Source organism: Nicotiana attenuata, chromosome 8, assembly GCF_001879085.1.
Source record: "Nicotiana attenuata strain UT chromosome 8, NIATTr2, whole genome shotgun sequence".
NCBI lineage: Eukaryota > Viridiplantae > Streptophyta > Magnoliopsida > Solanales > Solanaceae > Nicotiana > Nicotiana attenuata.
The window spans coordinates 10,245,845-10,262,812 of record NC_031996.1 but is presented as its reverse complement, the minus strand read 5'-3'; the positions used below and the strand labels follow the sequence as shown (position 1 = coordinate 10,262,812).

The 16,968-nt window shown below is 36.4% G+C and overlaps 2 protein-coding genes and 1 non-coding gene across 3 annotated transcripts; 2 read left to right on the top strand and 1 right to left on the bottom strand.

Annotated features, from left to right (window-relative positions):
* Positions 3,908-3,990, top strand: TRNAL-UAA. Its single transcript has one exon. It is a non-coding gene; the product is annotated as a tRNA-Leu (tRNA).
* Positions 5,684-8,291, top strand: LOC109230894 (magnesium-chelatase subunit ChlI, chloroplastic). Its single transcript, XM_019396363.1, has 3 exons — positions 5,684-5,885; positions 6,008-6,126; positions 7,040-8,291. Exons 1-3 carry the CDS (start codon positions 5,771-5,773, stop codon positions 8,087-8,089), a joined length of 1,284 nt encoding a protein of 427 aa, XP_019251908.1. The 5' UTR covers positions 5,684-5,770; the 3' UTR covers positions 8,090-8,291.
* LOC109230892 (nudix hydrolase 11-like) lies at positions 9,113-13,796 on the bottom strand. Its single transcript, XM_019396362.1, has 4 exons — positions 13,377-13,796; positions 12,462-12,604; positions 9,842-9,961; positions 9,113-9,762 (listed from the first exon to the last, which is right to left on the bottom strand). The coding sequence occupies exons 1-4, from the start codon at positions 13,702-13,704 to the stop codon at positions 9,559-9,561; spliced, it is 795 nt and encodes a 264-aa protein (XP_019251907.1). The 5' UTR covers positions 13,705-13,796; the 3' UTR covers positions 9,113-9,558.

Sequence of the window (16,968 nt, the reverse complement as noted above, 5' to 3'; positions counted from 1 at the left end):
CAAAGAGACAACATAAAAAATCAAAATTAGTAACTTTTACTGTGTCCTCATAGAGCTCTTGAATACTCCTTGTCCTTTGCGGCTGTTCATTTGAACTTTCTTGAGAAGAGGGAGATGCAACATTGGTTGGAGAAGGAGGTGGAGTTGTATCCTGCACAGGTTCCACGGTCTCTGGTTCTTCTTCATCCCCAAAATATGGAAGAAAATCATATGAAGTTTCTTCCTGAGCTTCCCAATCCCATGCCAATTCTTCATCAAATTCAATATCGCGACTTACCACCACCTTACCGCTGATTGGGTTGTATAACTTGTATCCTTTTGAACTCTTATCATAGCCAACAAACACATGCTTGACATTTCGATCGTCAAGCTTCGCTCTCCCTTGATATGGCACATGAGCATAGGCTATGCTCCCAAGTATTCTCAAGTGTTTGACACTTGGCTTTCTTCCACTCCATGCTTCTTGAGGCGTTTGATCTCTAACATTTCTCGTTGGAGACCTGTTGTTCAAATAAACTGCACAAGAAACAGCTTCGGCCCAAAATTCCTTGGGAATACTTTTAGCTTTCAACATACATCGAGACATATTAAGGATCGTTCGATTCTTTCTCTCTACAACTCCATTTCGTTGTGGTGAATAAGGTATCGTTAGAGGGCAACGAATTCCATGAGACTGACAAAAGTCATTAAATTCGTTTTAAGTGAATTCGCCTCCTCTATCGGACCTTAGAGCTTTAATTTCATAGCCACTTTCTTTCTCCACAAGTACTTTGAAATTTTTAAAAACAGCAAAAGCTTCAGATTTTTGGTTCAAGAAATAAACCCAAGTCTTTTTACTAAATCATCAATGAAAAGCAGAAAGTATCTACTTTTACCAAAAGAAGGTGGATTGATTGGTCCACACACATCAGTGTGAACAAGCTGGAGCGGCTTGGTTGATCTTGACATGGCCTCATTTGAAAAACTCCTCCTTGCATGTTTTCCAAGAAGACAAGCTTCACACAGTTGATTTGGATAGTTGATTGATGGTATCCCATGTACCATGTTCTTTTCTCCCATTGATTTGAGCGCTTCAAAATTCAAGCGCCCAAATCGCATGTGCCAACACCATGATTCATCTTGCACATTAGCCTTCAAACACTTTGCATCAATTGTTTTAAGATTCAGAGAAAATAATCTATTCTTTGCCATATGCACTTTAGCAATTAGAATTCCACTTGAATCTCTAAGCCAAAGATGCATATTTTTCATGTGGATGTCATATTCCTTTTCAAGAAGTTGGCCCAAACTCAAAATATTACTTTTCAATTTTGGCACATAATTAACATCTTGAATTAGCTTGTGACTACCATCTTTACAGGAGATCAGAATCGTACCTATCCCTTCGATTTGAATCTTTGAGGTATCTCCAAAGGACACATTACCTCTTACCATTTTATTGATCTCCACAGACTTTTCTTTGCATCTACACATATGATTGCTTGCTCCATTGTCCAAATACCACGAACTGCAATCATCCCTGTCTTCTTCCTTGAGTGCCAGTAGTAACGTTAACTCATCTTCTTCTTTCTTGTCGTTAACAAGGTTAGATTTTTCTTCAACATTGCTACGATATTCCCAAGAGTAATGGCCAAATTTATGACAATTATAACACTCAAGTTTTGATTTGTCATACCTTTGTCCATTATTTTCTTGGTAGTAGCCACGTCCTCTTCCTCCTCTTTGTCCACGACCACGACCTCTGAATGTTTGGTGGATTTTAACTTCATTGTTGAAGTTGTTACTATTAGTCCTTCCTCTTCCATGACCGCCACGGCCTCGTCCTCGTCCATTCCCTCGATAGCTTTTTTCACCTCCATAATCCTTAAAGGATGCCTGAGTTATAAGAAGTTGCTCCAGTGGTACTTCTTGTCTCCTCTTGATCTTTTCTTCATGAGCCTGTGAAGAACCCTCCAATTGCTCCACCATCATAGAGTCTAAATCTTTAGACTCCTCAATAGCACACACCACAAAATCAAATTTAGGTGTTAAAGTGCGAAGGATCTTTTCTACCACACGGACATCTTCTATGTCATCCACGTATCTTCTTAATTGATTCACAACAACCTTCACTTTTGAACAATAATCCGAAATGCATTCGGATTCTTTTATTTTTAAAACTTCAAAATCAGCCCTTAGAGTTTGAAGTTTTACCTTCCTCACCTTGTCAACTCCTTGAAGAGAATTTTGTAAAATCTCCCAAGCTTCCTTTGAGGTGGTAGCATCTGCCACCTTCTCAAACATGGCATCATCCAAACATTGGAGGATGAGCGTGAGGGCTTGTTGATCCTTCTTCCTTGTCTTTGCCAGGACATCTTTTTTTATTTTGAGGCAGAGCTTCCTCATTATCGGGTTTTGCATACCCTCTATCTACGATTTCCCACCCATCTTGGGAGGTAAGAATGACTTTCATACGTAGACAACATTTCTCATAATTATCTTTTGTGAGACGGGGATACTGAAAAGACAGCGGACTATTATTCGCCATGGTTCTGATACCACGTTGTTGGGAAAAATAATATCCCACCCAGGAATAATACCCACGGCAAATAATAATAACACAAGAGAGTAACAACGACACCAAATATTTTAACGGGATAAAATACAATACCCCAGCGGAGCAATATTACCACTATAATATTACAACTTAGTAGTGTCAAGAGACTACTACAACTTCGAAATAAATAACACTCTTTATTTTAAACACCTCACTACAATATTACTCCCACTCACTATTTATCTCACATACTACAATCTGTGGATTACTCTCTCTAACTCTCTGTTGCTTCTCTCGATTTGGTGTGTTTGATCTGAGAAGCAAATGCTTCTATTTATAGGAAGAGAACCACCCTCTCTAACCAATCAGAAGCGTTGGTTTTGCAATTTGCAAGTTTGCAAGTTGCCAACTTTGTTTTGTCTCTGGTTGCAACTTGTTGCAATTGCACTTGTTGCCAGCTTTCTCTTTTTCTTTATTTTATTTATTTAATGGGTCCTACAGAAAATGGTTAAGTCAGGATTTTGCATCTGGAAATGAGTCATGAAAATCACTTGTGTGACTTGTAATTTCGGGGATGGAAGCTAAGGTTTGAATACCGCTAAGATGGAGTTGGAAGAGAGAGGAAACACAATTTTTTTTAAAAACCCAGAAGAATTAACTTTATACGCGAAAGTGTAAAAATATTTATTATCAAGTTATTTAAATTTTATTTATAGATAATTCATTAGTAACATTGAAAAGATCTCAAGTGAACTTGTGATGAAAGAACGAATTAAAAGATTTAAAAAAAAAAAAGAATAATAGAACAGGAAAACAAATTAAAAGAGAGAAAGAAGATCGTCTAAAAGAAAGATCAGAAATATTATATCACTATTTAATTAAATGGCTCCTTACAACATTTTTATATTATCGAATGAATGCCCCAAGCATAAAATACTGTAAATTTACTTGAAAAGCTTTAAAAAGAGAAGTCATGTTAAAAGGTTTTAACTCCTTTACACATATGCACATCACTAGATCCTCGATCAGTGCACCATGCCTTTGTTTGGTGCAAGATGCTTTTATTTTATTGGGTGCACAAGGATAGCATTTGTCTAATTTATGAAAAATTTGTACAGCATAATACAGAATTTTGGGTCTTAGCATGGGTTCCTGTGAACCAAAATATATTAAGTGCCCGTTTCTAGTATTAACTTGAGGTCGATGTATGAACGCATAAACTTTAAATTTTGGATCTGCCCTCTAGTAGAATATGAATAGAGGAATGACCATCGTCACTCTGATCAAAAGTGTATTACAGCAAGTAATTATCAGATTATGAATATTATCATTTTAATATGTGATTATGATTAAGCAAACATATGCATATAGGCTGGTTTGCCCGAGAGGTTAAGGGGGAAGACTTAAGATCTTCTGCACATAAGTGCGCATGGGTTCGAACCCCATAGCCAGCATGTTTTTATTTAAATGGTTTTCCTCTCAAAAACCTAACTACTTCCCTGTCTTAATTTATATGATATTTTTTATTTTTCGAGATTCAAACTATGTAATTTGACCAACACTTAAAATATATATATTTTTATCATTTTGACATGAGAAAAACTATTACTTCTAGCGTTTTTTGTATAGTTTTACATATTTGAAAAGCAAAAATATCATATAAATTGACACGGAGTGAGTAATAGGAAAGAAGAAAAAAAAGAAGAAAGAAGATGAAGTAGGTTTTTAAATCATCTTTCAAATGCACAAAACTTGATAGGGATTATGAGATGAACACAACACCTGAACAATAGCAATGCAAATTCTGGATAAGAACAAATATTTGAATATTATTGTTGATGAATATTATTCAGACAAATGATTTTTGCTGTCTAGGTTATGAAATCCATATATTTTGAAGATTATTTAACTAGAGTAAATCCTGCTAATTTTAACAATGTCAGTTGAGAATAGCACTAGCTAGGAGCTCTAGAAATACTTTCGCCAATTCGTCTAATATTCCTCGAAATTCAAACCTATACACATTTCACAAAGACTTAAAGTAATATTGCCAATGAATCCTTAAAAAAATAAAAAGTTATTCCAAAAGTTTATGTTTAATTTGCCAATTATGAGCTCTAGACGTAAATTATTTCTTTTAAACTTGTGATATCTGAACTATGAGTGAGTTGTACTTGTATGAATTAGTTTTATTATCATGTAATAAAATAAACTGCATACTGTAGAAAATATTCAGACAAAATTATTCTTCATACGGCGACAGATAAATACGATTTAATAGAAAATATTCGGGTAAATCATGAAATCAAAGGCAGAGATTAAAAAAAAAAAAGAAGAAGAAAAATTTAAATCTTCTTTTTCTTTTCCTTTTAGAAGGTAGTAAAATTTTGGTAACCAGATGAGGTGCTCCTCCCTTGCCTCTGGCTGATTTACTCAAATAGCCACTTTTATGGCCTTGTATTTAGAAGTTGATAACTTTTTCAAAATTAAACCCGTGTTCTGAATACTAGTTTTGATAAATTTTAGAGTAGATGACCATTTTTAACTTTCACTGGTCTGATTTTGAAGAAGTGATCAACTTTTAAATAAAAGGCCTCAAAAGTGATCACCTTGCGTAAATATCACCTTGCCTATTTTTTCTTGGCCCAAATTGTGAATTTTCGGGAAAAAAATAAAAAAAAAATAACCAGAGTTACAATTGGTAATTGAAAAATAGCCACTATTTCAAAAGTAATTGAAATTTAGCCATTTTTTCTTGTAAAGATAAAATCTGAACAAAAGCACCCTTAAAAATCCGGAAATATTCCATCATAATATGCTGGTGTTCGAATTTTTTGTATATGAGCTTCCAGCATAATATGCTGTAATTTCATAATGTGTTGGAGTTCCAACATAATATGCGGGAAGTTTATACGTAGGAGCTCCATAATCCCGCATATTATACTGGAACTTTTCGCGTATCGGAGTTCCAGCATAATATGCCATAAGTTTATACGCAATCCTGATGGAACTTTTCGTGTTTCAGCAAAACAGTGGCTATTTTAACTAAATTTTGTGTAGCCCACGAACCCAATGGATCATAGGCTACAGAAAAGTATGACCCGGAAATCTATCGTCTTATCCAGACAAAATACAACACAAGCCAGTAATTAGTAGTGACCAACACACCAATGCCAATTGCCAAGTATCAAAGCAAAAGTAGTTCTTCTTCTTCACTGAAAAATTCTAAACAAAATGGCTTCACTAATAGGAACTTCCTCTTCAGCAGCAGCTGCTGCTATATTAGCTTCTACACCCTTATCTTCTCGCTCCTCTAAATCTTCCATTTTATCTCTCTTCAATTCTTCAGGTATAACCAATCACAATGTAGTTTGCATAAATTCTATCCATATAGTTCACCAATTTAAAGATAAATGTTCTTAGTACTATGAATTTGGGTTCTTGGAATTGATGGGTACTTTGGTATTGCAGGGCAGAGTCAAGGGAGGAAGTTTTATGGAGGGATTAGAGTCCCAGTTAAGAAAGGGAGGTCCCAATTCCATGTCGCAATTTCAAATGTTGCGACGGAAATCAGCCCTGCTCAAGAACAGGTACTAATTTTCTTCATTTCGGTATTTCGGTATATATGGTAATTTCATTAGGGAAGATTTGTATATTATAAATAGTGTGAGATTTTGGGGGGATTTTGGTTGTGGATTCTCCGAAATCTAAGTAGAGGTTATGAAATGAAATGGTTGCAATATTGAGAGAGAGCTAATTAATTTGTTTTCGCGAGTAGCTAGAAAGATTATTAAAATGCATATAAGTTGTTTGCTGAAATGTTCTTGGACCCTATTGTGATGCTTTTTGGATGTGGGTATATTTCCTATGTCTCATATTATATGAGATGTTTATTTGACTTGTATAATATATTAGTGATAGTGGAAATGAATATTATACTAATGATTGAAAATAAGTTTGATGGAAAAAACATGCATTGAAGGTTAGAAATTTGGATATTTAATGAATTTGAAATCTTGAAAGTTGTAAAATTTCTATTGAAACGGAGTGATCTCAAACATGTTTGGACGTTTCAAAAAGGAAAAAGTCTCATATAAAATAGATTCCTCCGTTTCATTTTAGTTGGATTGAGCACGAAGTTTAAAAATGTAAAGTAGACTTTTGAATCTGTGTTAATATAAAGGTTTGTATAATGTACCAAAGATAACATTTAAATCTTGTGGTCTGAACTTGTCATGTCATTCCTATAATTAGTGTCATTAAGAAGAAAATAGGAATAGTGGAACTAAAAATTTACGGTACTGAATATAGAAAGATGGTAGTATTTTCTCAAAACAAACTAAAAAGAAAAATTAGAAACATATATTGAAATGGAGGGAGTATTAAATTTGAGGACAAGGATGAATATATAAAGTTCAAAATAGTTTAATTAGGTTCAGATTAGAAAGTTCTAACATTTGATACAAAGTATATTGATAAGCTCAACTACTTTGCCATTTTAAGAGTCAGAAACTTGCCGAGGAGAGCCAGAGACCGGTGTATCCATTTGCAGCTATAGTGGGACAAGACGAGATGAAGTTATGCCTTTTGCTGAATGTAATAGATCCAAAGATTGGAGGTGTGATGATAATGGGCGATAGGGGAACTGGGAAGTCCACCACGGTTAGGTCTTTGGTGGATTTACTTCCTGAAATCAAAGTTATTTCTGGTGATCCGTTCAATTCAGATCCAGATGACCAAGAAGTAATGAGTGCAGAAGTCCGTGACAAATTGAGGAGCGGAGAGAAGCTTCCTATATCTCGTACCAAAATCAACATGGTTGATTTACCACTTGGTGCTACTGAGGACAGGGTGTGTGGCACAATCGACATTGAGAAAGCTCTTACTGAGGGTGTGAAGGCTTTCGAGCCTGGTCTTCTTGCTAAAGCTAACAGAGGAATTCTTTACGTCGATGAGGTTAATCTTTTGGATGACCATTTAGTAGATGTTCTTTTGGATTCTGCAGCATCAGGATGGAACACTGTTGAAAGAGAGGGGATATCAATCTCACATCCGGCCCGATTTATCCTCATTGGTTCGGGTAATCCTGAAGAAGGAGAACTTAGGCCACAACTTCTTGATCGATTTGGAATGCATGCCCAAGTGGGAACCGTGAGAGATGCAGAGCTGAGAGTGAAGATCGTTGAGGAAAGAGCTCGTTTTGATAAGAACCCCAAGGAATTCCGAGAGTCATACAAGGCAGAGCAAGAAAAGCTCCAGAACCAAATCGACTCAGCTAGGAACGCTCTTTCTGCTGTTACAATCGATCATGATCTTCGAGTTAAAATATCTAAGGTCTGTGCAGAACTAAACGTCGATGGATTGAGAGGTGATATAGTCACTAACAGGGCAGCACGAGCATTGGCTGCACTAAAAGGAAGAGATAAGGTAACTCCAGAGGATATCGCCACTGTCATTCCAAACTGCTTAAGACACAGACTGAGGAAGGATCCTTTGGAATCTATTGACTCGGGCGTACTTGTTGTTGAGAAATTTTATGAGGTTTTCGCCTAAGCTGTTTTATAGAGTGAGATACTTATTTTTGGCTTTATGTTCCATTCATAAACCGTCTAAAGATTTGACAATTGTAACACTAGACTTTTGCTTAAGCTTGCCTTTGTACTGTGCTTAAGAAATGGGGTTCAGAATTACCTGTAGCCAGTTGTATTTGGTTATGACTGCTCTATTTTCTGAAATGTTTCATTTTTGTTGTATAGCAGCTATTATAATCCCATTAGTTCAGTCCTTACTATAATGCACTTGTCTCAGCTCAGTGCTTTTAGATTTTATTTGAGGCAAACTTGTGTTGCACCAGAAAAGAAAGAAGGCAGTGTATTATGTGCCAAGCATGCCCCCGTGGTTCAGCGGCAAGAGCACAACGTGTAACGTGTAGGTTAGGCCCATGATTCGATTTTGAATCCTTCCGCTAACTGAACACTTTTATTCGGGTGAAGAAGTGTATAGGGCGGGTTCATTATCCATCATGCTTATTCAGGTGGAGAAGAGTATAGGGCGAGTTCATTATCTATCATGTTTCGAACTGTGCGCTAGCAAGCCGAAGATTTCTTGGTTATCCAAAAAAATAAAAAAATAAATCTGTACAGATATTTCTCTCAAGTTTGAACGTGAATGTCTGATTCATCTAATTGTCAATTGTACCAATTGCAAATTGATAGTTTGCTTGTTTGGAGACTTTAGGACTTGGATAAAGTCTAATCATAAATACATAATCTAGTTTCAAATTGATCCAAATCCAATTTAGCCGAAAATTGTATTTAATATTTGATTGTTAAAATTAGACGTTGATCATGCCTAAAAACACAAAGATGTTTATCAGGTACTTGGTTAATGATTGTTAATCTAAACATTTAAAAGAAGAATTGTATGGCAACAATAAATATCACATATAGTATAAATTACTGTATTTACATTTACATGCTAAACACAAAAAAGACCCTCCTTCAACAATATACACATTATTGACTCAAGTTCATAGCACAATCAGCGGAATAGTCAAGGTGCTTGCAAGCTGGCCTGGGAAAAAAAAAACTACATTGGATATGGTTTCTTCAAGAAATCAAACTTCAGCTTGGATACATAACATAAAAAGGAAACTGTGATGAATAAGGAGTTGATAAATAACACTGAACAACTAATACAACAGTATTTCTATGGAAATATGGAACCATTGCATAACATATTATACTTTCCACTATCAATCTTGCTACTATGTTAAGAGCTGTTACACTGAAAACAATGGCTATAATAGGATACAAGTATTGTAATTTGCTTACTTCATTTTGAAGGAAACATCCTTTGTGTTCAAGATTAAAAGGCCAAAGTTTTCGGGAGAGATTTGGCAATAACATTTTATTGGCGACTCAACAACAACAACAAAAAACCCAGTATAATCCCACAGGTGGGATCTGGGTAGCGTAGTGTGTACACAGACCTTACCCTTACCTTGAAGGTAGAGAGGCTGTTTATTGGCGACTCCTATTCCAAAATTTAGGCCTTCGTTCTTGAAAATCAGGGGGGCGCTGGTACACAATTGATGCAGCTTTAATCAAAATTCCAGCAGTTAAAGCCCATATTATATACTTCTCATTCTCTGTTTCATGATCAAAGAAATGAAGTACGTATTCATCTCCCATGTATTCAAGCTCTTGTTCTCTTCGATTTTCATCCTAATATCAACCAATATACTGGTAAGAACAACTGAAGACGAAACCTGTAAAGTAAAAGGGAGTTTTTAGACTTACTAACCTTAAGAAACATTTCTAAAGGTGCATCAAATATTGCTGCCACTTCTGCAGTATTTATAACTGGCTTGAATGTGTTCCGATCCCAAAGTATGCCCACAACAGGAACCACTGTAATTCCTTTCTGAAAAAGAAAAGAAATGCCAATTTGAGATGGCAAAATCATAGTAATTTTGTTACATCACGACTATAGAAGAATAGAGCTGTCATATAACGTAACAGATTTCATAGAGTATCTGTGTCCCCAGAAATGAAGAAGACTAAATAGCTTGCATCGAAATTTTCTACCTACAATTGTTCTTCGATACCAGCTAAGCATTGATCTTAAGCGCCAACAATACCAGATCAAGAAAACTACTCCAAATAGAACTCAATAAAATTGAGCAGAAACATTCAGCTAAAATAACTTTTCTTATACAACCGTCGCTCCTCGTGTTTAATGTGAGTGCTCACAAACCATCCTTCAGTTAAGAACCGATTTTCTTCTATCAAAGTAAACAAGACATTGTTTTAACCAATTTACAATGTAATGGCTGTTGTGTGATGTTGAAGTGAGTATGAAATTCAGGCCTTATCAGTTAATACTCAAAGACTTTATACAAAATACATCTTCAAGTTTTTGTAGTATGGAGTTTCAATAATCCTTTTCGGTTTTAGGATAAGCAACATTCTTGTCATGGCACCATGCCTAGCGATCAAATGAAGTTGGACGAGAACCATGAGCTTTCAGACTCAAATATCAGCGGAGGCAAAACATACTACTCCCTCCGTTCCAATTTATGTGAACATGTTTGACTGTGCACGGAGTATAAGAAAAAATGAAGACTTTTGGAATTTGTGATCCTAAACAAGTCAAAAAGGGAGAGTATTTGTGTGGTTATAAAATCTTTACATTAAGGGTAGAATTGGATGTGTAAGCTAAATTGTTTCCAAATATAGAAAGGAATCATTCTTTTTGGAACGGACCAAAAAAGAAATAGGTTCACATAAACTGGAACGGAAGGAGTAGATGATTTCATTCTATCTGCCTAAGCCTTGGTGGGCACAGTCACCCAAAAACTGTGCTGGTGAAAGGTAGCAAATAACTAAGGCAAAATACATAAGTTACCCCCTAAACTATAGACCAAATCCCTGTTACACACTTTTTACGGACGAAAATCATATTACACCTCAACCTTTTCAAAGTATATCTAATACACCACTTTTTCTTTGACAAGTTTTTCAAAACATGTGTAATGTCACGCACCAATCAAACAGTGACACGTGTCATTTTAAAAAAAATAATTAAAATTACAATTATACCTCTCATCTTGCCCATCTAAACTACCATGGCTGCCGTCCTCCTCTCTTCACCATCAAACACCATAGCCTCTTCCCCCACTTTTTACATAATGGCAAAGCCACCATTAACTAACAAAACTACCGAAAAACACACCCAAAACTCCATCTTTTCCGCTGAAATTAAATCAGAAATTTTGAGCCCGGATCCAACTCATTTTCCATTTCTCTTCTGTATAAGTTCGACCACCATTAACTGCCATCGCTACAATTTAGCTATTTAAAAATTCATCCATTAATAAAATTAAAGAATGTGCAAAAGCTTGAGCTAAGCTTTAATGGTTGGAAAAACTTTCGAAAAATTCTTGCTTCCAGAAAATTCGACTTCGCCATGGGTAAAGCTCAAGTCAAGCTTCTCTGCAAAAAAGAAAAAAACGTTCTATGCAAAAGATTGAGGCAAGCTTTAATGGTTGGCGGAGCTACAAAAAGCTTTAACTTCTAAATCTAATCTAAATTTCTCGCCAAAAGATTTGGAAAAAAAAACTAAAAGCTAATCCGAGAAGAGATATGAGAAATCCTAGTGGGTCTATTTGAGAAGAAGGAGATCGGGTGGTAGAGAGAAGTGGGTCTAAGTGTCAAGGTCTCAAGGAGTAGCCATGGAAGCATTTTTTAAAAAGGAGGAAGATGACTCAATTTAAAATTTATAAAACGAAAAAAAAATTGACATCTGACACAAAAATTCATTTGTTCACGCGACTCATTCATCGGGAAAAACACGCACTGTCCACGTGTACAAAGTAGTGTGTATCTAATACACTTTGAAAAGGTTGAGTGTGTATTGTGATTTTTGTCCGCAAAAAGTGTGTAATAGGGATTTGGTCTATAGTTCAGGGGGTAACTTATGTATTTTGCCAATAACTAATGTAATAGTCAAGATGCGTGCAAGTTGATCCAAACGCCTTACAAAAATAATATGCATGTCATATCTGATATTGCACAATGCTCTAAAGAACTGGGAGAGCCGAGGGTCTATGGAAAACAACCTCTCTACCATCACAAGGCAGGGGTAAGATCTGCGTACACACTACCCTCCACAGACCCACTTGTGAGATTATACTGGATATATTATTGTTGTTGTTGCTCTCAAGAACTGATGAGTTAGTACCATTTTACCACTATTCTTTTCTTCTTGTTACTGGTCTTGGTAATATATATGATCTGTGAAAGGAATTGATCTCTTCACCTTCTATATAAGAAGATGAAGATGCCATTGGACTCCAAACCTGTTTCAAATGGTCAGCGGCATGAGCATAAAAGAATAGCCTCAATGAAGACAGATGCAGTACCTTGTTGGTAAAGGATTCAAGAACAGCGACGACATCTACAAGTGAACGGTCTAATCCAATCTCCTCCTCGGCCTCCCTCAATGCTGTCTCAATATCATTGGCATCACCTTCTTCAACTTTCCCACCCGGCAAAGCAACTTCACCTAAAAACAACATATTGAGATAATTAATGGCTTTTAGAATACATTTGATCCAAAACTTGGAATCAATACTCTAGCTTTAGTGAACAGATTTATCCGACATCTATGTTTGTGTGATGTAGTAGTAGGCTACCAGGTAAAAAATTCAGGTGCGCACAAGTTGGCCAGACACCACTATTAAAACTTTATAAATGATACTTCATTTGTATCATTTTATATGACGGTGTTTGACTAGACATACAAAAAGGCAGCCTGGTACACAAAGCATCCCGCATTCACACGGTGTCCAGGGAAAGGCCGCACCTTTACGGGTGTGATGCAGATGGCCTACCTTAATACAAGCGTTAGTGGTTGCTTCCACAGCTCGAAACAGTAACATATAGATCACACAGACGATTTTACCGTTGCTGCAAGGTTCCCGTTCCACAAAGACTAGGCATATAATTTATTAAAACACAAAAACTAAAACACCCTTACAACTAACGGTTGTTTGACTAGGCATATAATTTGCTTTTTAAAAAAACACAAAAACTAATCCACCCTTACAGCTATTGTTTTAAGAAGAGAAAAAAAATACACTCTTAACACAGCCTAAAACACCCTAAGAACTTGTGGTTTCATGGCTATAAGAGCATAAAATTAAGGTAAAATGTAAAGTTTAAATTTGAAGACTAATTTTTTTAACAAATTAAGAAGGAAAGAGTGTCATAAAAAGGGGAAACAGAGTTTAATAACCAAAAAAGTAAAAATAAAAATTGGGCAATCAAATAGTTACCAGAATGTGTAGACAGAGTGGAAGCTCTCTTAGTGAGAATTACACGAAGATGGCCTTTTTGGTCTTCAAATAAACACACTAAAACTGCAGCCCTATTGGATTTGACTCTTCTTGAATTATTAGCTATTGGGTCTGTCCCAAATTCTGATTTCAATTCTTGTTCTTTGGAAACAACCTCATTTGCTGTGCATTCTTGAATTCTTGGACTTTGATTTTGAAAATGGGTATTGGTATTGTTGGAGGAGCTATCCAATGGCTGATTATAAAGACGAAGCCTTTCAGTTAATTTAATGAGACTGTCTGATCTGTGAAAGTTATTAGATGCCATAGGAGAAAGGAGAAATAATAGTTGTTTGTGCTAAATCTTAGAAAGTGTAATTGGATCCTGGATTTTGGGGGTTGCCTCCTACTATATGTATTCCCTTACCGGTCAATTTTGTCCTCTAAGAAATATTGTACACCTTGTCATGATCTGTCCAACTCATCCCTTTCTTTTTCCATTGTTTTTAAAAAATTTCTACTGAGGGAGCTTTGAAGTTGATTACCCTCGAAATCGGATAACAATTGAATTTGTAAGTGGTTTTAAGGATATGCCGATTAACTTGACACAAAGTTGTAACGATCCGATCGGTCGTTTTGAGCAATTGCACTTCGCTCGGTTGTTTGAGGGCATGGGTAGCTCCGTATGATATATTATGACTTGTGTGAATCGTCGGCTTTGGTTTTCAGGTTATCCGAAATTGATTTGGGAGAATGGTCTCAGCTAGAAGCTTTAAATTTGAAAGGTTTGACCAAGTTTTGACTTTTTAGTATTCGACCTCGAATTTGAATTTGACGGTTCCGTTAGCTCCGTTAGGTGATTTTGGACTTAGGAACACGTCGGGAATGTGATTTGGAGGTCTGCGGTAGAATTAGGCGTGAACTGGCGAAAGTCGGAAATTTGGCGATTTTGGTCTGTAGTGAAAAATTTGATATCGGGGTCGGAATGGAATTCCGGAAGTTGGAGTAAATTTGTGGTGTCATTTCTGACTTGTGTGTAAAATTTGAGGTCATTCTGACATGATTTGATAGGTTTCGGCGTCGTTTGTGGAATTTGAAAGTTTAGAAGTTCTTAGGCTTGAATCCGACCGCAAACAGAATTAAAGGTAAAATTATTTCTATTTGACTTATAGATTACGGATTTGAGCCGTGGAATCAGCCATTAATACTTGCACTAGGGTGGATTGTTATTGATGCTTTGTGCATTGGGTTGTATATATTTCGATGACTAGATGGAGTTGTAGGTTTGGAGTTGTAGGTTTTTGACGTGTGTAAGATGTATTTCATTTTTTTCAATTTAATCATCTGGTATCAACATTCGGTTTAATCAATTTTTGCGCCAAATAAAACTTTTACTATCAAAATTTTTTTCACTTTGAGGCTCGAACTTAAGATTTCTTATAAAAAAGGAGGATCTCAATCATCCCATCACTCATTTCCTGTGGTGAAAATTTTCTAATGAATGTAAGTTCTTCATATGATATTTTTGTGTACATTAAAATTTTGACACATAACAAGACATGCCGGTATTAAAACTGAGAAAAGAGATCATAATGAAAGGGTAAAAGAAATAAGAAGAGTTGCTTTCTTATGCCAAAACTAGAAAATTTTGAGGTGATTCTATGATAGTTTTTTAAAAGCTGTGAAGAATAATTTGAAGTTGTAGTAAGAAATCACAAAGTGGACTTCTCTCTAAAATCCTAAAAACCAAGAAATCCTATCGGAATTCCCATATGCCACAACACATCAACCAATCGGCCATTTCTCCTAAACTACCGGATATAAACTCTCCCCTAAAGCCTAAGGACACTGAATCCATTTGTTTTAAGGACAAACTATTAGCCAATGAAATGGAAAATAACATCTCACTAGCCTCACCTGCTCCACACCAATCCCCTATGGACATCTACTTCAACTTTGAGAATAGAACCTCCTCACAGACTCCCCAACTTGATCATCAATTTTCAGTACCTATCATCATGGAAGACAAGCAAAGAATATACTACCCATGGAGACATTCCGTAATAATCAAACTACAGAAAAAGAATCCCTCAATATGATGTTTTAAAAAAAGAAACTAACGGACCTATGAAAACCAAGTGAATCTTTTTCATTAATTGATCTAGAAGAAGATAATTATATTGTCCGCTTTAACAAAGAAGAAAATATGACAAATGCCATTCAAAAAGGACCATGGTTCATCTATGGTCACTTTCTTTCTGTCCAGCACTAGGTTCCTAATTTTGTGGCATCTCAAGCTACCCAATCCTTTACTGCAATCTGGATCAGGCTACCTCAACTCCCCACAGAATTCTACGATGGAATGATCCTTCAAAAAGTGGGCAGTACAATAGGTAGGTTGCTAAAAATTGATGCTTGACATCAGCGGCACTCCGTGAAAGATATGCTCGCCTTTGTGTTGAGCTTCCATTAAACAAACCAGTAACACCTTTTATTTTCATTGGCTCCCATAAACAATACATCCGCTACGAAGGGGAGAACCTATTATGTAAAAGTTATGGTCACTTAGGCCACCCAATAAAACAGTGCCCCCATGTAAAATCTATTCAAACCCAGGAAGAACACAAAAACGAGACACCAAAATCAAAAATCGGGCAAGAGAAGCAGGAAGAGATTTGGAGGACTGTCTCGTTCAATAAAGGAAAGAGATGGAGCTCTATGAACACTACTTCAAAACTGCCAGAAAAACACCAAGGTTCAGGTATTAACGTCAATATTTTTTAGGCAAAGTCAGGTAAATTTCTATCTACTCAAAAATATGTGTATAAAAATAAAAATGCAAACCCACCCCAATTACCTCCCAATAACTTAGATCTTTCAACCAAAGGCATAAAACCCATAAACCACTTCCAGCTACTGGAAGAGCAGACATGGTTTTGGATAAAACTTCTAACACCACTAATCACGTAATTACCAATTTTTTAAATTCTAATAATAACAAGCCAGGGGACCCACTACCTACCCATACTATACCACCCACTGCCCCAATAACTAACCCCAGCACCCCTTTCCACCTATCCCCTCTTACAACTAACAATAATTTCCCCCTAACCAACAGAACCCCTCCCACTACCCATGACCCTACTAATCCTAATCCCCTCAACTCAAACACGGCAAAACTAAACTTGGCCAATATAAACAATTTGCATGCAAACCCTGACACACAATATCTGGCATGCAAAAACACAACCAATGAACAGATGGCCATGGCAATTCCCCACGTAGGTACAAACCAATCCCATTCACCCCAAATCTCCAATAAATATATGCAAACCCAGTCGATTTGCATGCAAAACAACAATCCAGTCATTGAAAACCTAGGAAACTTTACTCCATCCTGCACACCTAATCCTTCGCATTCCATAAATTCACCAACTCTCAAGGAAAATGCCAAGAGTGCCAATATCAGTAAGGAGACATTTCAAAGAGTCACCCTAGCACCAAATATGGCAAACAATCCATCCCAACCCCCCCCCCCCGGACGCACTCACACACACGANCTCGATCACACACTACGTCACACGAATCACTA

Excerpts from the sequence above, each read along its gene's own strand:
- LOC109230894 (XM_019396363.1), top strand. The coding sequence starts at position 5,771 with ATGGCTTCACTAATAGGAACTTCCTCTTCAGCAGCAGCTGCTGCTATA. Across the intron at positions 5,886-6,007 it reads ATCTCTCTTCAATTCTTCAG|GGCAGAGTCAAGGGAGGAAG; the intron begins GTATAACCAATC and ends TTGGTATTGCAG. Across the intron at positions 6,127-7,039 it reads TCAGCCCTGCTCAAGAACAG|AGTCAGAAACTTGCCGAGGA; the intron begins GTACTAATTTTC and ends TGCCATTTTAAG.
- LOC109230892 (XM_019396362.1), bottom strand. The coding sequence starts at position 13,704 with ATGGCATCTAATAACTTTCACAGATCAGACAGTCTCATTAAATTAACT. Across the intron at positions 12,605-13,376 it reads CACTCTGTCTACACATTCTG|GTGAAGTTGCTTTGCCGGGT; the intron begins GTAACTATTTGA and ends TGTTGTTTTTAG. Across the intron at positions 9,763-9,841 it reads CTTTAGAAATGTTTCTTAAG|GATGAAAATCGAAGAGAACA; the intron begins GTTAGTAAGTCT and ends GGTTGATATTAG.